Below are 19,520 nucleotides of genomic sequence, written 5' to 3' on the forward strand. Positions count from 1 at the left end.
CTGATCCCACAATTTCTAAAGAAAGCTCTTCGGTTGAGATGCAAGGTGATCCTCATAGCCCCATTCTGGCCTTGACAGGTTTGGTTCCCCTTCCTTTGTCCTCACCTATTATACCCGTCGTGGGATTCTAGACCCTTTACCAGATCTGATTACTCACATCCACTAGTAGCCAGGCAAGCTAATCTCTCCTCACCTGTTCGAGAAATCATTCTGGCGTCTCATAAACCATCCACCAGAAGACTACTGTACCAGGATAAATGGAAAAGATTCTCCATCTGGTCCAAGGATAACATGCTAGACCCATATTCTGCTCCACTTACTGCACTGCTTCAATAGTTGACTAGGTTTTTTTGGTAATGGAGCCTCTGCCTCTACCATACAAGTACATCTAGCGGCAATTTCCAGGTTCCACAGTGATATAGATGGCACCCCTCTTATCCCTACACATTTGCAAGGCTTTCCTCAGGGAGACTTCTCGTGTCAGGCCTCTTGTCAGACAGCCCGTGGAACCATGGAACCTCACTCTAGTCTTTCAGTCTTTGACTCAGAAACCTTTTGAACATGCTGCAAAGTGTGACCGAAAGTTTTTGTCTTGGAAAACCTTGTTCTTGGTAGCCGTTACGTCTGCCAGAAGAGTCTTGGAGCTGCAGGTATTGTGCATCAAGAGGCCCTATCTGGTCTTTCATAAAGACAGAGTATCACTTCGGATGAATCCATCCTTTCCCTCCAAAGTTATTTTTGAATTCTCCATAAACCAGACCATTGACATAAGTGTTCTTTCCGAATTTTGCCAATAGAGGAGAGTACTGCCTTCACTGTTTAGACGTACATAGACAAGTGAGATTTTATCTAGACAGGACCAAACCTATCCGTAAATCTGAGCAGCCTTTCATCTCCTTTTTGGGTCCAGAATGAGAGAAGCTATTTCCAAGGTTACTTTATCAAAATGGCTAAGGAACTGCATACGTTTCATCTATTTCCTCAGTAATGAACCAATGCTAAAAGTTAAAGCTCACTCCACTAGATGTATGGCAACATCTGTAGCTTTCCATTCCAGGTGTTCCATGGATGACATCTGTGCCGCATCTACTTGGGCTAAGTCTCATAGCTTTATCAATCATTACAAATTGGATCTAGTCTCCAGAGGGAGAGCTGCCTTCAGCTCATTGGTATTCAGGAATGATGTTCATCTTGTTTCACTGTTTCAGTCCTTACATTTGGGTAATCTGCTGGCAGGTTGCCCTCATTTGGCCTGATTAACAAAGTCTTGGGTCCTGCATCAGTTGCTGTCCCTTCTTCCATGACGTCAGGTTGCCAGGGGTATAAAACATGCAGCTGAAGCCATTACATCAGTCTTTCTTGCCGCGCGGTGCCCGAAGCAGTTCGCAAGTGCCGGTCAGCCGACTCCTGAAATTTTCGTTTTCGAGTTTCAGAACCGAAGTCTTCAACTAAAAGCTAAGTACCTCATTGGGGAAACTTTTTCTTACTCCTTACCGATGTCAGTTAAAGTTAATAATTGTATTACTTGTGGGAAGCAAATACCTCATAAGTATTTTCATTTGTACATTATTCCTTGCCTAGGCCCTGACCACGACGTACCTTGCTGTCGGTTTTGTGCTTTATTTAATCAGCGCACTCTCCGTCGTCAGTACATTTTTGCTTCAAAATATTTCAGTTCTTTGTTTAATTATCCAGAAATGACGGTTAGCCATCCGACTACCGGAATACCAAAAAAAAATGCAAATAGAGACGGGCTGTTGAGGTCCAAAACTGCCGACGGTGCTTCTAAGCCAATCGCCAGTTCACCGGTACTCAGTGAGGCGCTTTCGCAGCCCGTGATACCCACTACTTCTCATTTGCAGGCCTCTACTGAGACCCATTCGTAGTCCGGTATGCCGCGAGATATTTCATATATGGAACCCGCAGATGTCTCTACCTTGGATGGGTCCGGAGCCGCTGAGCAAGCGCCGGCTTCTGAGGGTGTATTCAGGCCTACAGACTTGCATATTAAACAGACTCCAGCTTCAGTGCTAAGGTCTAAATCTCTATCTATGTCTAAAAAAACGATGCCCAGGCCACATGTTCAGGCCCCTATGCCTAAAAAACAAATGACGATAATGGCTGAAGATTTAATTACTCTAATCAGGGGTAGTCAACCCCCCCAAGAGGCCTAGGATTGAATGTGACTATGAATCTTCTAAACAGAACTCTGTTTCTTCTAAAGCAGTATCTGAGGGGCCAAAAACTTGAGACCACCCAGGAGAGCTCCAACCCCTGCCTGGGACCTTAACTTTGTATTGGAGAAACTCACTCTACCTCCTGCAACTGCAGACTTAAAATTTCTTTCCTGAAAACAGCCTTCCTTTTAGCAATCACTTCGGCTAGAAGGATATCTGAATTGCAGGCCCTTATAGAAGTGGAGCCTTTCATCATCTTTCATGCGGACAGGATGTCACTCAGGACCAGTCCATCATTCATGCTCAAGGTGGTATCCAGTGTGGCTCTTAATCAGTCCATTAATTTGCCAACTTTCTTTCCCAATCCACAGAACAAGGGAGAGTGGATTCTGCATTCATTGGATGTACACACACAACTTAGATTCTACTTAGACAGGACTATATCTCAAAGAAAATCTGAACTGCTGGTAGCATTTGCTGCAGGGGCAGAGGCGAAGGCTATTTCAAAGCAAACTATTTCTAAATGGATAAGCCATTGTATTCATTTCTGTTATAAGCACCATGGAAAACGTATCCCCCAGGGGTTCAGATCTCATTCCACCAGGGCTGCATCTACTTCAGCAGCCGTTCTCAGAGGTGTCCCTACCAGGGATATTCTAGAAGCTGCTACCTGGAGTTCAGTGCATACTTTCACCAAGCATTATCACTTACCAATTTTCTCTAGATCCAGAGCTGGCTTTGCCACTGCTGTTTTGCAGGGCCTTATAGCTGTTCCTAATGCTGTATATATCCATCCTTCCAACCTTAGCTTTGGGAATCTACCCAAATGTAATGACTGCAACAGTGAAACACGGTGAACATAGTACAGTTGTGTACACTTACCATAAATGTAGATGTTCGGGTGTATTCACTGTTGCAGTCTTGGTTACCCTCCCTCCAGCCCCCTGTTTTTCTTTTACTATACCTCTTCTTTCTTTTAGTATCCTTAAAAGCCTTTTGCTTTTGTTTGGGTGTATATTTTTGTGTTTCTAATTTTATATATATATATATATATATATGTGTATGTGTGTGTGTGTGTATATTTTGCTCCCCATTTGGGGGGCACCTGACATCTGGGGCAAGAAAAATTGATGTAATGGTGTCGGCTGCATGTTTTATACCCCTGGCGACCTGACGTCATGGAAGAAGGGACAGCAACCGATACAGGACCCAAGACTTTGTTAATCAAGCTGACTGAGGGCAACCTGCCAGCAGATTCCCAAATGTAATGACTGCAACAGTGAATACTCTCGAACATCTACATTTATGGTTAGTGTACACAACTGTACTTTCTTTCATAAGGGCTGCCCATGGACCTCAAGGTAGCTTGGGATTCTGCCCCATCAGTGATGAATGGAAAGAAGATTAACAACATTAGATAAAGAAGTTATGTCTTAACGTAACGTTCCATCTGTTAATCTATTTTCATTCATCACTTCCCACTCTCCTTCTCCCTCCAAAGGCTCCTGGGGGATGCTTTGCGTCTGTGGTGCCCTAGGATAGTTGCACAGAAGTGGCCTCGGCTTTACTTCCTTTTCTCTAGTAAACTTGATCTGAGGTAACGGGGAGGAGGGCATTCTGGGTAGAGACTTAGCTCGAGAGTGTTTTGGCTGGCGTGAGCTTGGTAATAAGGCCGACTCTGTTCCGAGGCTCGGAACTGAACACATTAATGATGAATGAAAGAAGATGAACAAGACAGATGGAACGTTATGGTAAGACTCAAAAACTTTTTTTACCTGCAGAACATTTTAAAAACCTGCGGGAGAAAAGTAAGGAGCTGCAAGACATCAAGCATTTACTTGCGTCCCCTTTTCCTAAGTATTACAGGAAATACTCTGCAAAAACATCTGTTGTCAATAGAAGCCTTTCCTGTGGCACCCCTCCTCTACCAGGCACAGGAGAGGGACCAGAAGGCAGACCTACTCCAGACCTCTGACTTCTCAACCGACTCCTAGACAGCCATTTCAGGATAGAAATGCACCCAACAATGCGTGACTGCCTATGTCAGCCCGCCTACTCTACAGTCTACCATTTTGGAAAACCATCACTTCAAAAAACCCATACCAAGGCCCATTCCCTTTCCATTCAAAAATCAGATCCACCTCCTGCCTCACATTCTCCTAGGCCTCGAAAAACTAGGAACAGTAGAACATGTTCCTCTAGGACAGGAAAGAAAAGGGTTTTACTCAAGACTCTTTCTGATCTCAAATAAGGATGGGACTTTGAGACCTATACTGGTGGTGGTGCTGCGGTAGCACTGTCGCCTGATAGTAAGACTATCAGTCCCGTTCGATTCTCAGCTAGAGCATCTGCTGCCTGGAGACATGCATGAATGGGCGTACCTTCGTTGAAGGTTGTGCGTCAGGGCTGGCAACTCAGCATGTAAAAATCTACTGCCAATCATTAGCGGACTGGAGTTCTGCTGTGGCAACCCCTAACCGGGAAAAGCCGAAAGACAGCAACTGGCTCTTTCCTTCCTAAACCAATTCCTAAAAGTTCCATCATTCAAAATCCTATCCCTTCCAACTCTTATCCCTCTAATCCCAGACCAGGCCTTCATGGCCACACTGGATCTAAAGGATGCTTTTCTCCATATCCCCATAAAGTCCTCAAACAGAAAATTCTTGCCTTTCCCTTTGATTTGTCTACTGCGTTCAGGGTATTCACAAAATGTCTAGCCCCAGTCAATGTTTACTGCAGGACCCAAGGTGTCCAAATCTATCCCTATGTAGACAACATTCTCCTTCTAGCAGAGACAGAAGTCCTCCTCCAAAATCATCTCAGGTTCACCACAACCCTTCTTCAAAACCTGGACTTCACCCTCAACTAAACAAATCCTCCTTGCTCCCACAGCAAGACAAAATCTTTCTGGGCTGCAGAATCAGGACAGATCTGATGTGGGCCTTCCTTCCCCAGAAAAAGGTCCACTCACTTTCAAAACCTGTTACTTGAACCTCACATTTCTGCAAGGAAATTCCTGCATGTGCTGGGGCTAATGGCAGCCACCATTCCTATGCTTCCCTTAGCAAAAATGCACATGTGGAAGTTCCAGTTGTACTTCAAAAATGTGTGGTTACAACACCAACACTCCCTGGAGAAACAAATTGCCTTTCTGCCCTGCCTCAAATCAGAGCTAAGGTGGTGGATTCAGCAAATCCTCCTTAACCTGGGATTACCTCTCCAAATCCCTTTCCCAACCCAATTCATGCACACAGGTGCATCTGACCTAGGGTGGAGAGCCACCTGCAAAGCCTTCAGAGTTCAGAAGGCCTGGAATCCTACCCTTCAAAAGAAGCATATCAATGTCACGGAAATTACTGCAGTTCTTCGAGCCCTGGAAGCTTTTCTTCCTTCCGTCCACCCGGGGGCGCCCCCTTCTAGTATTCACAGACAACACCACAGTTATGTGGTATCTCAATAAACAAGGGGGGGCCAAAGCTTACCTCCTTTGCAGAATAACTCTACAAATTTGGGTCCTCGCATCCAGGCACAAAGGCACAACTTGTCCTTGCAGGCCTCCTACATCCCCTCTCAGGACAACAAACAAGCAGGTATTCTTAGTAGAAGATTCTCTCTACAACACAAGTTGATGTTGAACAGAGAGACCTTTTTAGACATTGTCCACCTGTGGGGCACTCCTCAAGTAGATCTGTTTGCTTCCCCCCAGAACAGACAATTTCACAATTTCTGCACCAAGGATCACTCCCCACTTGCCTGGAGAATAGATGCCTTCACCATTCCATGGAAGGGACTGTATCTGTATGCTTTCCCACCCTTCCTTCTAATCCAGAATGTCCTACTGAAAATCAGGAAGGACAAACCAAAGATCTTGCTGGTGACCCCCTACTGGACAAGGCAACACTGGTTCCCCCTAATTCTCTCACTAGTCAAGGGAAATCACCACAATTTAGCCCGCAAGGTGGACCTACGTACAACAAAAGGGAACCCTAACCTATCCTTACCTACAGATGTTAGCACTTACACTCTGGGTAGTAAACTTCTAATTCATTTTAGACACCACTGTTCAGAGGATGTGCTTACAGTCCTGAGGGAGGCCAGAAAACCTGCTACTAGAAAATCATATTTATCCAAATGGAAGAGATTCTCCAAATGGTGTCTACATTAGGGCATGGACCCCAGCCATGCAGACCCCTCTCTAGTCCTGGCTTATGTGTGTGAACTCATTAAGGATGGCCTTCCTTACTTTTCATTGAAAGTACACATTTCAGCTTGCCTGCGTCTAGATCCCCCCTTGCTGTCCAGACTAGATGTAAAACTTTTCTTGAGAGGGGTCTTATACATCAGACAACTTAGAAAACCCATACCACCACTTTGGGAACCTTAACTTTGTCCTGGAAAAAATTAACACTGGCCCCCTTCAAGCCAGCTAGCAATGCTTCTTTACAATTGTGTATGTGGAAGACTGTACTGTTGGTGGCTATCACTTTTGCCAGGAGAGTGTCAGAGTTACAAGCTCTCATGGCCTGCCCCCCCACCACCACACACACACACACACACACACACACACACAAAACCTTCCACAAGGACAGGGTGACCTTATGTGCTAACCCCTCCATTCATGCCCAAAGTGGTCAACGAACTGTCCTTAAATCAATCTCTTCACTTAACTATCTTCTTCCCCACTCCAACTAACAATAGTGAAAGGATTCACCATTCCCTAGATGTACACAGACAACTGTGATTTTATCTAGACAAAACTAAGTCCTTCAGAAAATCTAACCAACTATTTGTTTCCTTCCATCCCAGGGCTCTGGGCAAGGCAGTCTCCAAGCAAACCATTTTGTGTTGGATCAGAAAGTCCATTTCCTTCTGCTACTCACAGCATGGCAAGCACTTACCCAATGGAGTGAGAGCTCATTCCACCAGAGGCATGACTACTTCCAAAGCCTTCCTCAAAGGGATGGATACAGCTTCCATTATGGAAGCAGCCACCTGGTCCACTATTCACACCTTCACCAAACACAACAAATTAGTCAAAGTCTCCAGAGCCAGGGCAGGTTTTGCTAGAGCAATCCTGCAAGGGTTCCTGGAATCTTCCACTTCTACTTCCACTCTTCCCTGTAACTAAGCTGTGGTACTCTCCTACACTAAGAATACTGCAATATAGTCATAGAAGGACAGAATAGTTGTGTAAATTCTTACCATAATCATAGATGTCCTTCTCTTCCATGTTGCACTATTCCTTCCCTCCCTCCTTCCCCCTGACTTAAGTTTGGACTATGGACATAGCTCTTAGGCACTAGGAAACTCTACCTTTCACCAAGACAACTAGCCAGCATGGGATACTTGACACTTCTGACATCACTTTTTAATTTCTTTGGGACTGTCTTTCTGGCCTTCAAGTTCTGAGGTCTGTGCGTTCAGACTTCACGTTTAAGGTCCCTGGTTTATGACCCTATATGTGACATTCAACGCACCTACAGCAACCAGGCTTAAGCTTTTGTATAGGAGCCGACATTCTGGTCGCCTGTGGTGGGAAATCCCACACTAAGAATACTGCAACATGGAAGAGAAGGACATCTATGGTTATGGTAAGATTTTACACAAATTTTCTTTTTAGAAGTTTTCTATCTGGTTCATTGTCTGTTTGATTATACGAACTACCTTAGGTCCCAATTAGTTTGGATAATCGACTCTGTATTAATATATTCATTGGCTCTGTTGTAAAAAGGGCTGTGTGACTTGGGATTGTATTTTATTAGTGTGAAACAGTCTTAATGACTATTAGTGTGTGGTAATTGGATGGCACTGTTCTAACGAACTGTGATTGGTTACTATGTGCACTTGGAATGCTATTTAAATATGCATTTTATCAGTATATTTTTAAGATCTGAATAAGCATCAGTAAGTTGTGAAAGCACTTATCTTGTCCGTTTAGTCATTTATGCAACTTTCCCATGCCATGGTTTCCTCATTTTTGCTGTATTTTTTCTGGTTCTGTGTACTAGAGGATACCTTAACCACCCCTTTTTTTTTGATATTTTTAATACAGTCCCACCCACTTCTGCTCCTTTACCTTTGTCAGAACGCAGGTTATTCTAATATAAAACTTTTCTGCACCATTCTTTTTTTTCTTTGCAGACAAAAGAGGTCATCAGGAGGAGGTGCTTCATCTGAGTCTCCACCAAAAAAATCACCACCAGCTCAAAAAAGGGATTCAAGGCAGATATACAACCCACCTAGTGGGAAGTACAGTGGTAGTATTGGCAATTTTTCGTATGGTGAGTTCATTTGTATGCACATATTGTTGAATTACTGGAGGTTTTTATTTGTATTCTACTTCCTGTTAAGTTGTTTAATTTTTTGCAAATGTATTAGTCTGGCAGAACAAACTGTTAAAAAGTGTAAACTCAAACTTAAAAACAGAAACCTAACCTCTGATACTGTTTGAAAAGAGCAATATGCATGATAAATGTGTTTGTTTTTGTGCTACATATCTAGTAACTTAATTCACAGATTAGTGCTCATTCTCAGGATCATGTGTGAGTGTAGTAGCCTGCATTTGCACCAACACCTTTTGTAGATGTACTTCAGTGCAGTTGAGGTGTACTATAACTATTGACTAGCTGTCAGCTTTGCGTTGTCCCTTAATTCTCCATTACTACAACAAAATCCACATACAATGACCATCTGGCTAGCTAAACACCACAAACTCTACCTATTCATTCTTCACCAGGGAAGGGCTGAGTGCAGAATGGCCATCATCTAGGCAACATTCAGGGGAGGTCTATGATCCCTGCCTTACTGTTCCCCCCTGCTTATGCTTGCAGGGTCCCACAGAATGGACATGTAGTATTACAGTCAGCGGGCTTGTTTGCTTCTTTTAGCCCCACAGCCCTGTCCCTTTTGATGGCAGACACATCTTCCATCTGCACTTTCTGCCCGGGATTGTGTGTGTGTGTGTGTGTGTGTGTGTGTGTGTGTGTGTGTCAGGGGGGGAACATGTCCTGGAACTCTTACTCTCTCCCTGGAGAGGTGAGCAGGCTATGCCTAGTGACTCTTCTCCCTGTCAAGCTTCTCCAGCACCTGCATCAGTTGAGACGTAGTCAGGGCTTCATCCTTATATGCTACTGAACTGGCCATGGCAACTATATAGTTTAATTTAGAAATCTTAGAACTTTATTGTCCATCCTGCACTGATTGGCTGTCGCTCCAACTAATTGGTGAGGTCTGCTTTACTGCCTTCCCACCCCATCCACCCTATAGGCTGCTACTCTTCTACCTATCATGCACTGCATAATCTCCTGTTCAGCTTTCCCTTTTAAAGCACCTGCACATTTAATTTGTTACTATAGCACGTGCTCCATGTTACCACGCACACGTTAAATGATACCTACTTTTTTAAAAACAGCCTATCATTTCACTCTAAAGGTTTATTTGGCAGCATTTCAGTCATGCAATTTCCAAAACACATTTTTGCCATAATGTTCATCAAAACGCCATCTTCTTTATCTAACTTTTAATGTGTTATTACAGTGTTTGTATATTACTACAGAAATGGTAAACATAGTTAACTATTAAGATCAAAATGCTATAGTACACAGTGATACATGATGGAAAACATTCTTAGACCAGTATCCATTTATTGACAAATTGTCATGCACATCTTTTGACTCTTATATAAATCCAACCTCATAATCCACGCAAGAGCAGCTCTCTAACTTAAAATACTGATAATGTGCCTGTTAGCTTCAGCAGGTGACATGCACCCAGCACCAGGTCAATCATACCAAAACTTTGCTAATGTTGCAAATGCAAAGAAACTTGCAGTTGCCTACATAAACATAGTGATGTTATATAGTCCTATCTCACCGTAATTCTTGCTGCATGGGTTCAGAGCAGATTTTCAGCTCCGACTCTGCCGATACTAAAGCTCGAGAGCTTTTACTGGCTCGAGGCTAACCCCTATACCATGGTGCATCACGGCAAATCTCCAGATCTCATTTGCAACGAAAGCTTGAATTCTAGATCTCAGCAAACTCAAGTCTGTAAAGAAATCGAAGTTCCGTATGATCACTCTGCAGTAAATGTTTCCCTTTATCGGGAAAGACAATTGGATGAGCTCCATAGATCTTCAGGATGCATACTACCATATCAAAATGGACAGGCACTCCAGAAGACATCTACACTTTCGGCTGGGAGCCAGTCATTTTAAATTTCGAACACTGTCCTTTGGCCTCAATACAGCCTCCCAGAGTGTTCACCAAATGTGTGGCAGTGGTAATAGCTCACCTGAGACGTCACCGATTCCAGGTGTTTCCGTACCTAGATGACTGGCTCCTCACTGCTACCACCATGCACCAACTAATCTGAGCCAGGGATGAGACTTTATCCTTGTGCGCCAGATTAGGGATTACAATCGGTCTAAAAAAGTCTGCCTTATCTCCATCACAGCGCATTGTCTTCTTAGGCTCAGACGTAGACTCAACCACCATGACAGCAAAACTGACACCAGAAAGGATAGAGTCGTTGCACAACCAAGTCAGATTCTTGCTGAAAAAGTCAAAGTACAGGCCGGGATAGTTCTTAAGGTTCTAGGGACTATGGCTTCCACCATTCTCTTATTTCCCCTAGCCCGTCTGCACATGAGTACTTCAGTGGCTACTATTTGCCCAGTGGTCAATGCAGGATCTCCCCTTATCTCACCAAATACTCATCACAATCTCTTGCAAGAAGGATCTAACGTGGTTACATATGGATCAGCTTCATTTAGATTGTCCACTTGCTCCCCTTCAACAAAATGCAGTCTTGACCACGGATGCTTCCCAGATAGGTGGGGGGGAGCATTATCTGGGAATGATGGTCCAGGGTATCTGGCAGGATCATGAGAACCATTTGCATATAAATGTTCTGGAGATAAGATCAGTGCTATACGTGTTACAAGCACTTCGCAGTTTTCTTCCCACCGGGACAATTGTGATTCATTCAGACAGTATGTCTGTAGTGTGGTACATAAACAAGCAAGGGGAGGACCAAATCTTACCCACTTTGTCGAGAGGCACTAAGAGTATGGAAATGGGCGATGGATACCCAACACTTTCTGGTAGCAGTGCACATTCTGGGGAAGTCCAGTGTGATAGCAGATAAACTGAGTCGAGCAATTCTCATGCCTCACGAGTGGTCCCTGAATACAGAAGTTGCGGAAGAGATTTTCAGAAAATGGGACCAGCCTTGCTACGACCTATTTGCCACGTACATGAGCACAAAATGCAGCAACTACTTTGCCCTCATTCCGCATCCGGGAATGTCACCCAGGGATGCTCTGGTCTGATGCTCGCCAAGTTTGGTTTCCCTTCCTGTGGCCCTATCTCTTGGAAACATGGATTCTGGAACCATCTCCAGACCTCCTGATTCATCAATCAGGACATTTCCATCCCACCGTCCAAACCCTAAAATTGACAGCATGGTTGCTCCAGTTCCAAGAATAGCCAGATGTATTTCCATTTCCCCTACAATTAAACATATCCTGATTTCTTCACACAAACCTTCCACCAGGAAATTATATTCCAGTAAATGGAAAAGGTTTTCAGTTTGGGCAGCTAACCAAGGCATAGATCCCTACTCAGCTCCCATAGAGTCTATATTGTCCTTCCTTGCATCTATTTTTCAAGGAGCTGCAGCCACTACCATTAGAGTTCAGTTAGCTGCCATCTCTAATTATCATTTTGGCGACATGGGGAATCCAATTATGTCTCACTCTTTATGCAAACCTTTTTAAAAGGAGTCCTCCTTCTCAGACCTCCAATCAGGCAACCACCAGAGCCCTGGGACTTGAACTTAGTTCTGGCCTCATTGATTTCTCCCTTTTGAACCGTCTTCTTCATCTGACTTGAAATGGTTGTCTTGGAAGACATTGTTCTTAGTTGCTGTAACATCTGCTAGGAGAGTTTCAGAATTGCAAGCCATCACCATTCAACCTCCTTATATTATTTTACACAAGGATAGAGTCTCCCTCAGAACTAATCCTTCCTTTCTCCCTAAGGTATGCTAAGAACGTAATCTAAACACAACTATCAAATTACCAGTATTCTTCCAAATTATAGTAACAAATCAGAGTACAGACTACAATTAGATGTCCACAGAATTCTCCGATTGTACCTGCACAGGACTAAAGATTTTCGGAAATCGGACCAATTGTTTGTTTCCTTCTCAGACAAAAACAAAGGCTTTACCCATCTTTAAGGTCACTTTGTCTAAATGGCTTTCAGACTGCATCTCGTTTGCTTACAAAGTTGCTGGGAAACAACTGCCTACTAAAGTAAAAGGCCATTCAACTAGAGCAGTATCAACTTCATATGCCTTTAGATCAAAACTCCCAATTGATACCATTTGTGCAGCAGCTACTTGGGCAAGACTTCATACCTTTGTCACTCATTGCAAATTGGATTTGGCCTCCCGGGACAGGTCACCCTTTGGATCCACTGTGCTGAAGAGTTTCTCTGCTTGAGCTACCCGGGATAAAGGTGCTAGGGATGCTGTCCCATCCAGCAAGAATTATGGCGAGATAGGACTACATAACATAAAGAAGTTATGTACTTGCATAATGTTCCATGTTTGTAGTCCATCTCGCCTACATTCTTGCGTCCCACCCTCCTTCCCCCTTCCTGTATCCTGGAGGAACTGGTGGACTTTCCATTATGCTGTCTGACCTTGTTGTAGTTGCCCGTCCACATGGCATGGATAGTAATACAAAAATAATAATATAATTATATAAAAATAATAATCTGTTGGTATGTGCATAGTTATGGATAGTATAGTTACTATTATGTATGTAGTTACTTTCTTGCAAATAAGATCTGGGGAATTGCCGTGATGCACCATGGGATATGGGTTAGCGTCGAGCAAGTAAAAGCTCTCGAGCTTTAGTATCGGCCAAGTCGGAGCAGAGAATCTGCTGCAAACCCATCCAGCAAGAATGTAGGTGAGATGGACTACAAATATGGAACGTTATGGTAAGTACATAACTTTTTTTTAACAATTAACAGGGACAACCTGCAATATTGGCATTCATTCAGTATGATCCAAAAAGATTTTGCGTGCCTGTTTTCTGGCTAAAAGACAGTTCCTAGTGTCCCATCTGTAATGTAATCCTTACATATTTAGAGACACCAGCCTGGAAAGTGTAAAGGGGGCAGTGAGTTTGCTGATGTCCTTCATGGATGCTTCTGCAGTCATAACAACTGGGTTGTCCTGTCGTCAGGCAGCCCTTCAGTCGGCCGGATTCCAAAGTCCGGGTCCGGCTTCGGCTGATGTCGCACTTCACCCGACGTCATCTCTGTTGGTCTTCGGGTATATAAGCATCAGCCGACGCCATTTTCTTCAGTCTTTCTTGCCTGGCGCTCAAGCAGAAGCTGTTCGCAAGTGCCGGTTGGTCGGATCCAGAGATTACTTCTACCGAATACTACTCAAGACTTCTAAAGCTCCTGCTGGGGACTCTCTCTTGCCTCACCCGACGTCAGAAAAAGTTACTAATTGTTTAACCTGTGGGAAACAAATACCTCATAAAGATTGCCACTCTTACTGCCTGCCCTGTTTAGGCCCCGCCCACGACGTAGCAGCTTGTTTGTCCTGTGCTTCTTTCAACCGTCAACGCTTAGACGCCGGTCAGAGTTTGCAGAACAGTTTTTCGGTTCTGACTTTGCGACATTATGCCGCCGGACCCTCGACGCAGATTCTGCCAAAACGCAAAGAAAAGACCGACATCGCGGGTCCGCGCCGGCCGAAACCATGGTTAAGCAAATCATGAGTGTCCGGTTTCGCCGAAACCGAGAAAACTGATCAAACTACACCTGAAACTATCACTACAACTGAGGTCCCTGCTAACACTCTTGAATCGGCCTCAGAAATTTTACCCACGGTGCTTACCACTGACTTATCAGACACCATCCCCTTGGATGTCTCTACCCCAGCACGTGGTGCTGCTAGGCCTCCAGCAGCCATGTCCATTAAGGCCTTCGCCAGGGCTAAAGCAGCCAAGACTACTAAAACAGTTCCTGTTAAACCCCCTTCCACCAGGCCCTCTGCCAGTTCTCAAATGCTTACCTTGGCAGAAGACTTAATTTCATTAATTAGAGGATCTCAATCTCACCCAGACAGGGCCTCTCAGCCCCCAGAAAAGAGACCTAGGGCAGAGCCCCCTGAGCCAGTGTCCTCTGATGATTCTGCTGATGAATCAGACATAACTGACCAGCCAGAGGCTCCTTTCTCCAATTTTGAAGATTCTGATGCTGAAGAATCCATTCCAGCTGCTTCCCCTCCAGAAGAATTCTCCTTTGGGGAAACCTTGCATGCCATGCGAGAACAGTTCCAATGGCAGCAACAGGATTTTTCAGACTCCAGGAAAAGACTTAGGACTTTCTTGCACCTACCACAGCACAGGCCCTTAGCTATCCCTCCTGTTCTCTCTGTGGTGGATGATGCTTTCAATGATGTCTGCAGATTCTTTACCCCAGCCCCTGCCAAACCAGACAGATTTTACAGGGTGCCAGATACTCATCACCACCTCTACAAGGCCCCTCTTGCAGACCCAAACTATATCCCAGGGTCCCAAGGCAGTAGCCATGACCATAGCTAAAAACCCTGTTCCTTCTGAAAGGGAAGCAAGGTCATTAGACAGATGGGGTAAAAAGGTTTACACTTCAGCCACTCTTTCAGCTAGAGCTTTGAATTGTCAGTTTCACATGATACAATACCAAGAGTTTATGCTTGATCAGTTAACTAAAAGCTAACCACTGATGAATCTCTTGATAAGAATTATGTATTAGAAATGGTAAATAACATACAGCAGGTTAGTAACCATTCTTTAAAATGTGGCTATGATGCACTGGAGGCTTCATTTAGATCAGCCATGACTGGCACAGTAATTAGAAGGCATGCATGGCTAAAGGAGCAAGCTTTACCGGATCATGTTAAATCTAAATTGCTTGATGCTCCTATGGATAAATCAAGTTTGTTTGGTACACCTGCCCAGCAGGTTATGAAGAAAATGGAAGAAAAGGCAAAATCAGTCCAGACAGTTAAAGAATTCTTGCAGGTTCAACCCCAAGGTTTAGCAGGAACTGGCCTGCCAAAATTGGTCCTTTCCTGACTCCACAAGACCTCAAAGGGGCAGGAATAGACGCTCCAGAGGCAGAAACCAATCCAGAGGAGGTGCCTACAGAGGACGACAGTGGCAAGGTAACAACAGAGGCACAGATTCAACACCTGCCTCTACATCAACACAGCCACAGTGACTTAAACCTAAATCCGCCAACCAGGGAACAAATAGCAGCTCCTCTAGGCGGAAAGCTAACCTTATTTTCAAAAACTGGCACCACATAACAAAGGACAAGTGGATTTTACGAACCATAGATCAAGGTTACGGTTCCACTTCCACACTTTACCAGTCAAAAGAGGAATGCCAAACCTACCTCCAAATCAAAAACAGAGGCTCTACAACAGATAATGGAATTAGCAAACATGAGAGCTGTGGAAAAGTGCCAACAGCAGAGCAAGGAAAGGGTTCTACCCAGACTATTCCTAGTTCCAAGAAAGGAAAAAGTTGGAGACCAATTCTAGACCTGTCTACCCTAAATACTTACATCATTGTCCCAAAATTCAAAATGCTGACCCTACAGCAACTTCTTCCCATGCTGGGCAAGGAGTGTTGGCTGGTAACTCTAGATCTCAAGGAGGCATACCTGCAGGTCCCCCATTCGACCTATCTGCAGAAGATACCTCAGATTTCTTGCAGGATCAGAGCACTATCAATTCTCAGCATTGCCCTTTGGCTTATCTACTAGAGTATTCACAAAATGCCTGGCATCAGTAAATTGCAGACTGGGACAGGAATTCAAATTTATCCATACCTGGACGACTGTCTGATACAAGGGGACAACAAAAGCAAGCTGACAACAGATTTACAAAGGGTCATTTACTTGCTTCAAGCACTGACACAGTCAATTTACAAAAGTCAAGGCTGATACCATCCCAGACAAGGACTTTCCTGGGAGCGGAATTGGACACAGTAAGACAAATGGCATTCCTAACTACAGAAAACAAAAGAACTCCCTCTTTACTTCTTGGCACTAACAAATCTGAACAAGTTAACAGCAAGAAAGGTACTGCAGGCCTTGGGTTTCATGGCATCATGCATAATCTTGGTTCCATTTGCCAGACTACATATGAGAAAGCTTCAGTGGTACCTAAAGAATTTATGGTCCCAACACAGACACAGCCTAGAAACGGAAATCCCACTAATACCATGCTTAAAACAGGAGTTCCTATGGTGGGCTCACCAGTCAAACCCAGGCCTGCCCTTTCGCAAAGTCAAGCAAGCCAGACCATCACAACAGATGCTTCAGACCTGGGATGGGGCACATATGCTGGACAAATGCGTGCAAGGATTGTGGACACAGGACCAACTTCACCTGCACATCAACCTAAAAGAAATGCTGGCAGTAAAACTGGCAATCCAAAAGTTCAGACCATTTCTCAAGGAAGGCCAGTTGATGATAAGGACAGACAACACCACAGTCATGTGGTACATCAACAAACAGGGAGGCACTCATTCCTACCCCCTATGCAGAATGACTTTGGAGCTGTGGACCCTGGCACTCAGCTACAACATCCAGTTACAGGCAATATTTGTACCAGGAAAAGAAAACTCTCTAGCAGATATGTTAAGCAGGACTACATCGGATGTCCACGAATGGCAGCTGCACCCGGACATCTTCAAGACCATCTCAAGAAATGGGAATGCCTCAGATAGATCTATTCGCATCACCTCTCAATCACCAGCTCAAAAAATTCTGCACAAGGACATTCCACCCACTAGCATGGAAAGTGGACTCGCTGTCCTTCAGCTGGAAAGGACTAACCGCATATGCATTCCCACCTCTTCCCTTGATACACAAAGTATTACTAAAAATCAAGGAGGAACGTCCAAGGATAATCCTGATAGCTCCAAACTGGCCAAGACAACATTGGTACCCACTGCTGAGGAGCATGTCTCGGAACAATATGTGGCCAATACCCCTGATGCCTTTGATGCTAACTCAGAACAACTACAGCACCATGCATCCAAACCTAAAAACGTTGCAACTGACTGCATGGAACATCACATAGCAGCTGCTAATCCACAGCTTTCACAAAGAGTTAAAGACATTATTCTTGAAGCACGCAGACCTTCAACAAGAAGAAACTATGCTGGAAAATGGAAAAGGTTTGTCATTTGGAGCTCAGAAAGAGGTAAAGATGTATCAAACATAGATATGCCCAACATTCTGGAGTATCTGGCGAACTACTTCATTCAGGCCTGTCCTATTCCTCCATCAAGATTCATGCATCAGCTATTTCAGCAGAATACAGCTTTGATCCACCTGTTTTTCACACCCTTTGCTCAGGCAGTTCCTCAGAGGAATCAAGAATGTAAAACCTCCAAGGAAACCACCATTGCCAGCCTGGGACTTGAACTTTGTGCTAGAAAAATTGACTCTATCACCTTTTGAACCAGCAGCAACAGCAGACCTGCAACACCTGTCATGGAAAACTGCTTTCCTACTGGCAATTACTTCAGCAAGGAGGGTTTCAGAACTACAGGCCTTAATGGCAGTGCAACCCTTTCTAATCTTCCACCAAGATAGAGTGTCCATGAGGACTAACCCTACATTTATGCCTAAGGTGGTATCCAGAGTGTCCTTAAACCAGGCAATCCACCTACCTACCTTCTTTCCCAACCCACAAAATAGAGGGAAAGAATACTGCATACCTTGACTGTACATTGACAGTTACGCTACTACTTGGACAGAACAAAAATAGCAGAAAGACTGACCAACTTTTCGTAGCCTATGCAACAGGAAGGGAAGGAAAAGCTATTTCCAAGCAGACAATCTCCAAATGGATAGGAAATTGCATACGATTCTGTTACTCCTTCCATGGAAAGCAAATTCCACAGAACATAAGACCTCATTCTACAAGGGCAACAGCCACTACCACAGCCTTCTTACGAGGAGTGGCTACCAAAGACATTATTGAGGCGGCTACTTGGACCTCCATTTGCCAAGCATTATAATTTACCTCTATATTCCAGATCCCGAGCAGGGTTTGCCACTGCTGTTCTGCAAGGGATCCTAAACACACCATAATCTACTTTATCCTCCTCCCTAGTTGGCTATGGTATTCTACCCAGTTGTTATGACTGCAGATGCATCCATGAAGGACATAGTACAGTTTTGTACCTACCATAAATGTAGATGTCGAATTGGATAGCATCTGCAGTCAGGATTACCTCCTCCTTCCCCTCTGTGGTACTCCTAGGGTGTTTACCCTCTAATAGCTAGCTAGTGGGGGACTTCTTTCATGGTGTATTTGTTTGTATTTAGGTACATACATGCTTATTTTTGTGTTTACCTCTATCTTTTGGAAACATTGGCATCTATCCAAAATTTATAGCCTTCTAGAGGGCTTCTGGCATCTGGGGCAAGAAACACTGAAGAAAATGGCGCTGATGCTTATATACCAAGACCAACAGAGATGACGCCGGGTGAAGTGCGACATCAGCGCGGACCGGACTTTGGAATCGACTGCAGGGCTGCCTGACGACAGGACAACCCAGTTGTTATGACTGCAGATGCTATCCAATTCGGACATCTACATTTATGGTAGGTACAAAACTGTACTTTTTTTAACTAGAGAAACACTATGCCCACTTTAATTGCTCATAATATTCACAAAAGAAATATGATCCAGACTGGGCCCTATTTCAAATGACTTTTCAGTCATCATCATGCACAATTGCTGATAGCAACCTTATTTACCCTCCCACCTTTTACCACAACTCTCATATAGACTTCAGCAAAGAAAATACTAGTAATAGCAAAAGAGCAAAGATTAAAATTTCTGGGTGACCTTAACCTAGACTAGAAATCCAAACACAAAACTACTAACATCTGAAGTTGTTGATGTTAAGTTGTCCCATCTCGCCTTCGTTCTTGCTGGTTAGGTCTGGAGCCGATCCTTGGCTCTGACTCGACCGATATACAATAGCTCGAGAGATTTTACTGGCTTGAGGCTACCCCTTATCCCAACATGCCTAGCGGCAGCTACTCTGATCTTGTTTGCCGCTTGCAGCATCGAGATTGCTCCACACTGGCTCAGGCTAAGCACTTTGTTTTTTTCTAGTTACTTGCTAATTTTTGGTAAGTTTACTGGTTATAGTGCCTTGTTAGAGTGTGCATCTTTCTTCGTTAGTCTAACGACCTCTTTCTCTGCTCTTTGTGGTGTTTTTGGCAGTCATTTTTCTTT

At 44.1% G+C, this 19,520-nt stretch overlaps 1 protein-coding gene across 1 annotated transcript in view; it reads left to right on the forward strand.

Annotated features, from left to right (window-relative positions):
* Positions 1–19,520, forward strand: part of API5 (apoptosis inhibitor 5) — a gene marked incomplete in the record, with an annotated part of 1,096,633 nt that overhangs the window by 1,005,089 nt on the left and 72,024 nt on the right. The window contains 1 exon segment of the mRNA XM_044083396.1: positions 8,319–8,458. Coding sequence (XP_043939331.1) covers positions 8,319–8,458 — 140 coding nt within the window.

This window comes from Protopterus annectens, chromosome 9.part0 (assembly GCF_019279795.1).
Source record: "Protopterus annectens isolate FY-2018-M chromosome 9.part0, PAN1.0, whole genome shotgun sequence".
NCBI classification, from domain to species: Eukaryota; Metazoa; Chordata; order Ceratodontiformes; family Protopteridae; genus Protopterus; species Protopterus annectens.